Source organism: Populus euphratica, unplaced genomic scaffold, assembly GCF_000495115.2.
Source record: "Populus euphratica unplaced genomic scaffold, PopEup_1.0 scaffold53.1, whole genome shotgun sequence".
NCBI lineage: Eukaryota > Viridiplantae > Streptophyta > Magnoliopsida > Malpighiales > Salicaceae > Populus > Populus euphratica.
This window is the reverse complement of record NW_011499934.1, coordinates 309,764-321,062: the sequence shown is the minus strand read 5'-3', so window position 1 is coordinate 321,062 and position 11,299 is coordinate 309,764. Positions and strand designations below refer to the sequence as shown.

The 11,299-nt window shown below is 34.0% G+C and overlaps 2 protein-coding genes and 1 long non-coding RNA gene across 4 annotated transcripts; 2 read left to right on the top strand and 1 right to left on the bottom strand.

The window, feature by feature from the left end:
- The first annotated feature begins 2,477 nt into the window (after positions 1 to 2,477).
- On the top strand, positions 2,478 to 4,083 carry LOC105136327 (uncharacterized). Its single transcript, XM_011041622.1, has 2 exons — positions 2,478 to 2,859; positions 3,698 to 4,083. The coding sequence occupies exons 1-2, from the start codon at positions 2,711 to 2,713 to the stop codon at positions 3,831 to 3,833; spliced, it is 285 nt and encodes a 94-aa protein (XP_011039924.1). The 5' UTR covers positions 2,478 to 2,710; the 3' UTR covers positions 3,834 to 4,083.
- A 278-nt stretch (positions 4,084 to 4,361) lies between these two features.
- Positions 4,362 to 10,804, bottom strand: LOC105136329 (Riboflavin synthase-like superfamily protein). 2 transcript variants are annotated; one of them, XM_011041624.1, is made up of 14 exons: positions 9,994 to 10,802; positions 9,740 to 9,899; positions 8,934 to 8,982; positions 8,348 to 8,461; positions 7,172 to 7,594; positions 6,538 to 6,921; positions 6,365 to 6,460; positions 6,151 to 6,266; positions 5,882 to 6,052; positions 5,632 to 5,791; positions 5,350 to 5,538; positions 5,109 to 5,237; positions 4,866 to 4,944; positions 4,362 to 4,713 (listed from the first exon to the last, which is right to left on the bottom strand). In XM_011041624.1, the coding sequence occupies exons 1-14, from the start codon at positions 10,592 to 10,594 to the stop codon at positions 4,604 to 4,606; spliced, it is 2,781 nt and encodes a 926-aa protein (XP_011039926.1). In that variant the 5' UTR covers positions 10,595 to 10,802; the 3' UTR covers positions 4,362 to 4,603. The 2 variants fall into 2 exon arrangements, with proteins under 2 accessions (XP_011039926.1, XP_011039925.1); XM_011041623.1 differs by having other exon boundaries at positions 4,655 to 4,944; positions 9,994 to 10,804.
- LOC105136328 (uncharacterized) lies at positions 4,854 to 5,348 on the top strand. The gene is made up of 2 exons (XR_844325.1): positions 4,854 to 4,976; positions 5,100 to 5,348. It is a non-coding gene; the product is annotated as an uncharacterized LOC105136328 (long non-coding RNA).
- Positions 10,805 to 11,299: the final 495 nt, after the last annotated feature.

Sequence of the window (11,299 nt, the reverse complement as noted above, 5' to 3'; positions counted from 1 at the left end):
AGAGAGAGAGAGAGAGAGAGAGCAAGAACATGATTTTGATTTGAAAATCAAGATGCCTAAATGCATGACAAATGCCTTTTTTTATTGATCAAAATTCAGAATTATTGATTTGATGATTAATTGTTGAGTGGGTGATCAACTTTTGAATTGGTAAATTGTTGAGTGGGTGATCAACTTTTGAATGGGTAACAATTCTTATCTTCTTATTTGCCAAAAAGGTTATTGCTAACATCAAAATTTAAACAGATAGTTTTCATGAAAGTTCTGAGAAATTATATCAACTTTCCAACAAAATAAGAATGAGATCATTTGGAATTCTAGAACTCGAGATATAGGCTGAATACTAAATAGTATCTAGGCTGCAAGACAAATTCTGACTTCTCTATTGTTGCTACAATTTAAACTTAAAAACGATCATTTTGAATCTTAAACTCTCATAAAAGTTTTAGGCTTATGTCTTAGCTTTTTATTCATATAAACCGAATGTAAATCCAAGTTCTATAGCTCCAGTTATGATCCAATAACCGAATGGTATTCCAATTTGAATTCAATCAGCATTTTTTTTTCTAAGCTTAACCCTCTTTTTATCTTCTTAATTTTAGTAGTTAAACTCATCAATCAATCCTTTGATTTATATGATAGACCTGTATTTAAAATAAATATTTACCATAAATTAAAGATATTCTATATTATCAGAATTGTTATTATAAAACATGATGTAGTTGAGAAGTTATTGATATTTCAAGTATAAAATAATAATATCAAACCTTAATAAAAATACATTTTTAAGTACTGATCAAAAGAATAATAATTACAAGAAGAAATTGTTAATTAAAAGGTTAAGTCAAATCATGTGTGACTTTCCTGATATTGAAGGGATTATGACACACGTTGCTTGAGAATGCACTTTATCTTAAAATATAAATCAATCAATTATTAAATTGATGATAAATTAAATTGTTTAGTTTATTTAATCCTAGTTTATTTAAGATTATGATTTATATTTGAATCAACTTATTAGAAACCTAATGAGTAACATATATTAAGAACTATTAGTCATAAATTAAACTGAAATAAATAATCAAGTGTGGTTTGATTATGAATAAGTTTTAGAAATTGAGAACTAGAAAGTAAATGTTACAAGAGATTACAATTATAAACCTAGAAAATCAAATAGGGATTTAATTGAGTAAATTTCTAAAAGTAATCTGAAATAATATATTTGATTGTATTCAATTGGCAAAGTGATATTTTATCATTTATAAGGTTGTCAAGTGTTTTTCTATAAATAAAATGTTGTGCTTCGTGTTTTTTTTGTAAGTTATATCACAAAACATATTGTATACGCTCCACCTATACAGATAAGTAGAGTATAGAAAATAAAAAGCTAGCACTTAAGACATAAAGATTCCTATATCCTAAAAAGCGTTTTAAGAGATTTCTCACTTCTGATTTTTATAGATTATTGTTAAAAACCAGATACTTGAAATATTTATGGTTTGTGATAATTTAGCCTGAAAAAAGTTGATCAAAACTCAAAAGAAAAATATAGTCTTCAATCCAATCCTAAATGATCTTAGATTATCTAATGAGATCCGGACTCTTATTTTTTTAAATTATCATTTTTATTATATCTAAAAGTTTTGAGAAATCTAACAAGTTTAAATGAGGTAAACACATTCAAGGATTTAACACTAATTTATTCAATCACACTCCTTACAATATTTATTATAATTCTCTTTTCTATGTATTATTTCTTTTTCTATATTTACTAACTAAAGCATTGAAGGATCCTTTTTTCTACAAGAAATTTGTTTTTATAGTAACAATGAAGCTTATAGAAAAAATCTATACTCAAGCTCACACATTTCAACTAAAAATGCAACCATAAAAGCTCAATCTAGTCTAAAAGTTGCCACGACTTCAAGATATTATCCATGCGTCCTATGGATAGATGGGGGAATATATATATATATATATAACATTAAGAATGATGATGGATTCATTTAGAATGAAATGGGAGTGTATGATCATATATAGGGTTGAAATCCAGAACAATCATGCCGATAAAACTTCCATACAATGCATCGACCTATGCTGAAGGCCCTTGCAAGTTGAGGCACAATACCAATTCTTAAAAATATCAGATGTAAAAAATAAAAAAAAGTTTTTTTAGGTAAAAAATAAAAGATCTATTTAAAATGAAGTGTTAATTTTTTTGTTATTTACTAGCAATTCAAATGGGACAACATAAGCCAAAGAAAGTAAAATATAGGACGATCTAGATATGCGTCCATGGCTTTTGCTCCTGGATTGCCTATTCATTAATGCACTCCACATTTACTCATTAATGATTGGTTATAAATTAATTATATTTTCGCATAACTAATTTAGAATATTATTTAATTTAGTCTAAATATATGAGAAATAAAAAAAGGTATCTGGAATTGATTTAGAGTGCATGTAGGATATCACAAAGCTTAGGGACCTCTCTGCAATTTATTTCCTCCAAATCGTCGACAGGGCCAGTTCTAAAGCATTAACCGGCAAAGAATACAAAACCCTAAACCCTAGCCTTCTAATCCAATTATTATTATTATTTTCTGGGTAGAACTTAAAACAGCTATAGTTGACTATTTGGGTTTTCAATTCTTCAAATATCTCTGTTCCTTGTTTGTAGTTGTTTGAAACCTAAAAGTAAGATAGCAAAATGGAGGGATTACTGAAATTTGTACGTCAGGACACGAAGCAAGGGGCTTCCTTGTCTGGTAATTCTTACAACTTAAGCGAAAAGGTTGGATTAACTGCAGCTTTATCTCCCCCGGACCAGTCTCGTGTTTTGATCACCAGGCCTCCCAGGTGCTTTTCTTGTCCAGTTATTTACTTTCTTTTTTTCTTTTGGAGTATTTTTTTTTTACTTTTTTTTTCCTTTTTTGGATCGTCCAATTACTTGCTGACTATGATATTGAGTGAGCCCTCAATTTCCTTGTAAGGCTGTGTATCTATAATTGAGGGATAAAGTAATTGTTGTCTTTGTAATAGAATCTTTTTATTGCTCATTGGATTATGATTCTGCTCCATGTTCTGCACTTAATTTTTGTTGATCAATTGGGATTTGTAGTGCTAATTATTATCTGTAGACTCTTTTTTTTTTTTTTTTTTTTTTTTTTTTTTTTTTTTTTTTTTTTTTTTTTTTTTTTTTTTTTTCCTGTGAAAAATGGTTCACCATGCCTCTGTGAATTGAAAAAGTTACGGAAGTTCACATTTGCAAATGTTAATGTGTAGTTGTGTATCCTATCCTTCATAGGAAATAATGTCTTTGATTTGTTTGAAAAGTTTATTCAATGATGGTAACTCATGTTTGCATATGTGGTCTTTCGTGTCACAATCTTGTGTAAATTTCTATTAAATTAGCGAGGAAGCAACCAAAATCTCCCAACTGGTTTGGTTCTTAGTTAGAGCAGTTTGAATGTTTCGTTTCCAGATTTTGGACAAATATGCTTGCTGAATAACTTTCAGATATTTCTCTTAAATTCTCAGTTCTCCGCAATTTTTAGTTAAGTTCCAAGAAATGGTCTGATTTACAGTGCTGCCAAAATCGTATTATTTGGCTCTGGTTCTGTCATTGCCAACTGAATTGTAATTACTGCATCTCTGGCTTTCCTTATAGACCGTGTGATTCTTCATCTAATTGCAGGCAAATGGTTTCTCTGTGGACTTGCTCAAAGATGTGTGCAATTTTCTTTGTTGCTGGAATTGTTGTTGGGTACACGCTGAAGAAACGTGTTCGGAGATGGGCTGCTAAGCTTCTTAGGAGGTTGAAAGATGACTGACGCAGTAAAAACCCTTTGTATGTCATACAACTGATAGAGTTGCTTATGCTTGTCTGTGTCTCATGCCAATGACATCCTATTACATTCTAACATTTTGCAAGTTGCTCATTGATACAAGTATAAGTTATTTGCAGGCTATTTCCCCCCTATATAACACCGGTAATCTCTGTTGTTGTGGGCTTTATTCATCAAATCATATTCAAGTATGCAGCCCTAGAATCCAATGGCATGTGAATTTCCTTTCCATTCACTGCACTGCACTCTGTGCTGTCTGATTAGCTTATTAATTTCCTTTCCATTCACCACCCCAGTGCCTTGCTGGCATGTTATTGAAGTCAACTTATGGCCCTTCTCCATTTTGATGTGGAAATACAGCATGTTTATATTAAAATAATTGCAATGATCTCTGTGAACACAATATTATAACAGCTGCTTGTGTCAACACAGCTAAGCTGTCCATTCTGAAGGTTTTCAGGAAGTATTTTCAACCATTGGAATCCTTAGACAGATTAGCAGAAGCATCGAAAATCCTTTAAAATTCTCTCTCTCTGTTTTTTTTTTTTTAATTTTTTATTGAACTTCTCTTTTGTGTTGGACACCATTGCTATATCAATATAGTAGATAACCGCATCTACATCTTTCTGAGCTACATATAGGACATGTATACATATAAATTTTCCCTCAGTTTTTTTTAGTAATTACAAAAGATGATGATGATAATAATAATAATAATAATAATAGCTTGACTTTCAAATGGTGTTCCTCTTGCTTCAGAAATACTCCTTGTGAAACTCAAACCTTGTGGTTGTCTTGTGACTCAGCTCCTGGCATAGCTTCTTCAGCTCCTTTGCCAACACTGGCATCCCGCAATAGAACACCCCTGCAATGTAATTTGGCAAGCTGTTTTTTAGTAAAAAATTACTAATACTTGTCTATTACCAAAAGATTGCAGAAGATCGATGCCTTGCATTTTCAATCGTAATCTGGTCAATACAAGAAAATGGTGTTTTATTATTTGTATGCTTTCCTTACCTACTGTGCCAAACGGATGCTTCGAAGCAATCTTGTTGAACACTTCTTTCCAATTCGGTCTTGCAAAGTGTGTCCTTACCTGCAACAAAATAGAGCCAAATGATGAATAAGGTTTCTTTCCCACTGCGGTGCTTTGAATATTTGATTTCCTAGCTCCCACCACCAGTTATTGATTGGCGGGTTGACTTTGTTGTCTACAGTAATTTTGACAACCTAAAACTTTATATTTATCAGGGAACATACTCGAGTGCCTGACACGATGTCAACACCATGTTTCGCATGGTTGAGGGCTTGGACCATGGTGATCAAAGTTGACCTTGCATCACCTTCTTCGTAAACGCTTGTAAGGTAGTTGTGCAGTTCGATTTGACCCTATTTCGTTATATAAGAAAGGGAAGGTTAATACCTCTCACTTTGTAATGATAGCCGTGGTAATTTATTTGAGACATGGAGAATGAACATGGGTTGGAAGTTTTTGTCTTACTTTGTGATCCATCTCTGCAACTTCATCCATGACTCCTTTAAACCATTCAAAAGATCCAGGCTCTCTAGTAACCCAGTAGAAATGAGCATTGGTAGTCCTCTGTGATCTCTTCTTGCTAACTGGTGTCATACTTGAAGATGCATAACTATTTGAACTGTCATCTGACCGACTGTTTTCAGTGTTTGAATCCTAGTAAAACATAGAAAATCAATTGCTGGATGTGAATCTTCACTTTATAATAGTATAATATATATAGATGAAATCTCAGGGAATGACATTTACCATTTGATTATCTGCTGTTCGTGTATTATTCAAAAGATCTCTAAGGATGCTTATGAAAGGGGTAGCTCCTATGCCAAGCCCCACGAGAAGCAAGACATCGTAATTTCTGTAGTCTTGTGCTGGAGCCCCATATGGACCATCAACATACAGCTTTGGTTGTCTGCAGCAATGCAGGCATTTTGCCTCAATATTTTCACAGATTGTTTGAATGCAAGTCTAATACAGTGGAGTTGCTCAGTGTTTAAATAACCTTGTTTGATCCATGCGCCCAAGTTGACCAAATTTGGCACGACCAATAACAGATGGCGATTCATTTTCCTCGGTGAAAACTCGCTTCAATTCCTCCGTCCAGTCTCCGACTATCCGGATGTGAACACTGAGATAGTCATCCCCCGGTGCTGAGGTTATAGAGAATGGGTGCCTGAAAGGGACTTGGTTCATTTCTTTGAAGCATGATCATATTTCATAATAATAATAATTATTGTAATTAACAGGACTGGTTATTTTCAGAAACACTACCATTCAAAGGAGGAAATTGCTGGGCATTGAAGAAAAATGTACTGCCCACTTTTGTACTTAAATCCCTGTGGCTTGGACAAGATTAAGCTAAGGACATTTCCCGGTAGCACTGACACCTATCCGAATCAGGTCATGTTAGACTCTCTTCTTGCCAAGAGAAACAAGAAGTCATCTAGAAAGCAGCGATAAAGCCTCCAAGAACTTGACTAATTACCTTCAATAATTTTACAGAATAATGTTCTGATCTACGTGTTCTCACATTTCGTTCAACCATGTAGAGCAGCAAGGGAGCAGAGATGTACATCCACGTCTGGAAAATCAGAAAAATAACAGATGTTACTTGCTAATTATTGATTATCTTGTCACAAAAGCTTCGAAAGTTCTTACTGTTTTCTGATACCACTTGTGCGCTAAGAACAAGAAGGTTCCATGGACGATCAGCAGAATATAGACCACACCAGTAAGATGGTGAGAGTACCAGAACGCATTGAAACCTGTCAATTTGTTGAAGGGTGCAGGTAGTCTCACCCCATTTCTCCGGAAGCGGCCTGTTGCTAGAGTGAATGCAATGGTCAATAACACCACCATAGAAATCCCAGTCACGCCTTCAATACCAGTCACAAGTTCTTCATATGTAGGCTTTTTATTATTGAAATCAGACGCAATCAAGGCAAAATTTTCAGGAGACGAATTTATCAGACGAGGAAAGTCACATAATAGATGGTTTCCTGCATGCAAGATGACTCCAATTACTATAGCGCCTGCAACCATCTGGGAAAATAAGGTAAAAGAAAGAGGGGGTCAGGGACTGACGATGTTTTTAGCATGTTTCTATTAAATATTCACTTCTTTCATTTGGTTGGCTTGTAGAATCTCGGATTGTTGCTCCATCATTAATTATGAACAGAACCTTAAGCAAAGGCAAATCGTATATGAATTTGATTTTTTTTTTTTTATCTATTAATTAACTTGTACAAATCCTTTGTCAATTATATATAATTAGCATAGTAAGCCTTCTTACCTTGTGGAAATTAATGTTTTCATCAAAAGGAACAAATGACCTTGCTCGAGTGGACCGAAGCCAAGTCAGTGTGTTTCGACAAACAGGTAATAGAATTAGAGCCATGTTGAATTTGAGAGTCTCTGCAGCACCTTTGGCACTCGCCAAGCAATAGCCCATGACGTGAAATGCAGCCTTGTTCTTATATTGAAGGAATTTCCAGACGAATAGGCCAACCATTATCACCACCCACAGGGATAAAATCCAAGCCCTTTGCCATTTCTCTAGAATTAAACTCCTCAATTTAAAGCTTTGCCGATGCATCACGTTCTGGGGTTTGATTGAACTTATGTTCTGACTCCAGCTTACACTTGCTGTACTCAATGGTCTGCTGTAGTTCATGTATGTGTCCTTTTGTAGAAGAAGTGTCTCTAACTGCCATAACTGAAAGTGGGAAAAAACTCTTTTTTCTCTTAAATCTTTTTTTTAAAAAAAATAAATGAAAAAACTATGCCTAATTGTAAGTTGTAGGACTGAAAAAGTCAAGAAAACTTCCCGTTACTTTTTTTAGCCATGAATCTTCCGGTGACTTTATTACTGAATATTAAATACAAGTACATGAACCATAAATTTATAATAAATCATGAAACCAATAAAAGAAAGAAATATAGTGAATTGAGTGATTTGTGGCATCCACTACATGGGGTTTTCATGACGAGGCCCGAGGAGTCCTCGGGCTGAATGTAAGGTGGGCAAAATTTAAAATTATTTAAAATTATGGTAGTAATTATTTTTTATTTAGAAATATATTAAAATAATATTTTTTAAAATATATTATTTTTAATATTAACTATCATAAAAATTTAAAAATATCAAAAAATTTAATTTAAAATAAAAATTAAATAAAATTTAAAAATATCAAAAAATTTAATTTAAAAAATATTATTTTAAAAAATTTCAAAATCTCAAATATTATTTTTAAATTTAAAAATATTATTTTTAAAATATTAAATCTCAAATTTAATTTAAAATATTATTTTTAAATTTAAAAATCTCAACAAATTTAATTTAAAATAAAAAATAAATAAATAAATCTCAAAAACACAAAAATAAACCAACTCCTGGCCTATTCAAAAAGCTGGAACTGAGGTTAACAAGCAGCTTGATGATCATTTGAAGGTTGAATTTGTGATTTACCTCAATGTATCCGAGGTTTTCAGGATCAAGTTCTTCCATTATCAATGAAGCATATTCTTCTGCTTGTTCTTTCAACTTTGACAGTTTATTTGCAGAAGCACTGAGCATTATAAGCTGGGATTAAAAGAAAGTAATAATGTCACAGCTAAAATATTATTTGTCATCGCTTGCTCATCATGATGTGCATATAACTAACTACTTTATAATAATAAATTAAAAAAAAAATGTAGGATGCTGTCATGTAAATATGCTTCTTGACAAATACTTTGATTTGACCGGTGGTAGTTAACACATTTGTAAAACATGTCTCCGATTAATTTGCTTAATTTGTGAGAAACCTATATATTTTAATGCTAAAGGAATTAAGAAATAATACCACTTTCTAAAACAGGTGAATGCATGCGAAACAACACCATCAGTAATAAACAACTAATAATGCTTTTCACCCGAAAATAACAAATCTAATTGAATTATTTCTTCGAATAGCAATTCTATCATAGTTGGTATTGTGCATCTCAGTCAGTAGTGTAATATTATTTAGGAATCTTTTGGGAGAATAATATTATACTACTGAAAATATTATTACCTCCTGCACTTCTTCTCTCGTGATCCTTCCGTCTTCATTGCTATCTGCCCTGCAATGCACCAGAAGTTTCAAGTTTCTCGTTTTCCGGTTGGAATTATAACCAGACTATCAGCAGATTAATTAAAGAGCCCTAGAACTTGTCAGAGAACTGATCAAACGTCCAAAAAATATAGGCAGATCGAGACGACGGTGGTCATGCATGCTTACCACCTCAGATTTATGCTGCAGTGTGAAACACCACCGTTGTGTTTGTACGTAGAACTTAAAGATCGTCAAATCCCAATTGCTACTATGATTTTCAAAACATTCGGGGGTGAAAATAATGAGAGAGAGAGAGAGACGCACATGTCAAAGAAAATTTGAAGGCGCGCGTCAAAACTCTGGTCAGAAATCTGTAACCAGAAATCGTGAAGCTCTTCTTTGCTTATTTTCGTTATTCTCTGCCTCTTCCTCCTCGCTAGTGCATCAAATATACACACCGCAAACTCCTTTGAATCCACCATCCCTAACACAATCACTCACACAACATGTCAGAAACCCCAATGCACCAGAAGTTTCAAGTTTCTCGTTTTCCGGTTGGAATTATAACCAGACTATCAGCAGATTAATTAAAGAGCCCTAGAACTTGTCAGAGAACTGATCAAACGCCTAAAAAATATAGGCAGATCGAGACGACGGTGGTCATGCAGTGTGAAACACCACCGTTGTGTTTGTACGTAGAACTTAAAGATCGTCAAATCCCAATTGCTACTATGATTTTCAAAACATTCGGGGGTGAAAATAATGAGAGAGAGAGAGAGACGCACATGTCAAAGAAAATTTGAAGGCGCGCGTCAAAACTCTGGTCAGAAATCTGTAACCAGAAATCGTGAAGCTCTTCTTTGCTTATTTTCGTTATTCTCTGCCTCTTCCTCCTCGCTAGTGCATCAAATATACACACCGCAAACTCCTTTGAATCCACCATCCCTAACACAATCACTCACACAACATGTCAGAAACCCCACAACAAACATAAAATTATTTATTTTTAACCAGTGATTATTATTAAGTAACTATTTACCTATACATTCACCAAAATCTTCTCTAGCAAGCAAACCGTCTTTAGCAAGCAACTTGAACCTGGACTCGACTCGTTTCCACAGCTCATTCGACTCAGACGTCGTACCGGTTGTCTTATTTATAAACCTCAACCCTTTCAGTCCTCTTTGAGCGCTCAGTTTTGACCTGTCAAGCTTGGCTTTCAATTTCCGTGCATCTCTCGCCGAGATTGCTCTCTCTTCATTCTCCGACCATGTCGTTCTCGACGATCTTGATCTTAACCACCCGAACTTCCGCCTAATCCTCGACGTTGCCGACAAACTCCTCTCTAAAATCCCCGCCACAGCACCACCGCTAGGCGTACTCGGAGTTGACATACCTGTACGGTTCGGATTAACACTGCAAACAACAATGGAGTCTTTTTCGAGCTCGAGCGTGACCTCAACTAACTCATCTTGGTTGTTTCTTCTCAGGTCGTTCAAGAAAATCGGCAACATTGCACCACCAATCTCGCAGTCGCTGGCAGTTTCTGAACCGTTGAGATCATCGTCTGGTAAGTCAAACGTGCGGCTGTAATTGGATAGCCTGGAGCTCGTCCTCCCAAACGACGATGTTGATTTCATGATTATGTTTTGAGGTCAGAATAGTTTTACTTGTATTATTATATTTTTTGTTTCGTTTTCTTGATGGTTATGCATAGAAATGGGATGCAGAGAGAGAGAGAGAGAGAGAAGAAGGAGATGAGTTTCGATTGACACGCTTGGCTTGGAATTCTAGAGAAGATAAATAAACGATTTACAAGTAGCAAGGCCGTCCTAAAACATGCAAGACAAACACTTCTCAACCGATCCCTACACACGATTTCGACGCTTGTCAACAAGCCTGTTCGTACAACTCCCATCGATTAATTTGTATCCCACCCTTGCAATTCACTGTGTTTTCAATACTACGGTGCACCGATTTTTTTTTTTTTTTCCATATCAGATATATAAATTATTTTTTATGGCTTCATTTTATACTGTTCACCCTTATTATTTAATTTATTTATTTTTTCTAATCCTGTTTCCTTTTATAAGATTATATTCTTATTTGAGTTGACGGAAGATTGTTTGATCTAAATCTTGTTATCAGTTATAACTTCTAATTAATTGAAAATATCCAATAAGTTTATTATTATATTTAACAGTTTCAAGTTTCTTGTTAGTATTTACAGTAACACTCCATCAATAATTATTTTATCAAAAAAACATTACAGAAGAAAAATGTCTAATAAAAAAATACTCATAGATGATTACTAGTCTATTGATAAATCTGTCATTAATAACTTT

Excerpts from the sequence above, each read along its gene's own strand:
- LOC105136327 (XM_011041622.1), top strand. The coding sequence starts at position 2,711 with ATGGAGGGATTACTGAAATTTGTACGTCAGGACACGAAGCAAGGGGCT. Across the intron at positions 2,860-3,697 it reads TTGATCACCAGGCCTCCCAG|GCAAATGGTTTCTCTGTGGA; the intron begins GTGCTTTTCTTG and ends ATCTAATTGCAG.
- LOC105136329 (XM_011041623.1), bottom strand. The coding sequence starts at position 10,594 with ATGAAATCAACATCGTCGTTTGGGAGGACGAGCTCCAGGCTATCCAAT. Across the intron at positions 8,462-8,933 it reads CGAGAGAAGAAGTGCAGGAG|CTTATAATGCTCAGTGCTTC; the intron begins GTAATAATATTT and ends TTTTAATCCCAG. Across the intron at positions 6,267-6,364 it reads ATTCTGTAAAATTATTGAAG|GTGTCAGTGCTACCGGGAAA; the intron begins GTAATTAGTCAA and ends TGATTCGGATAG.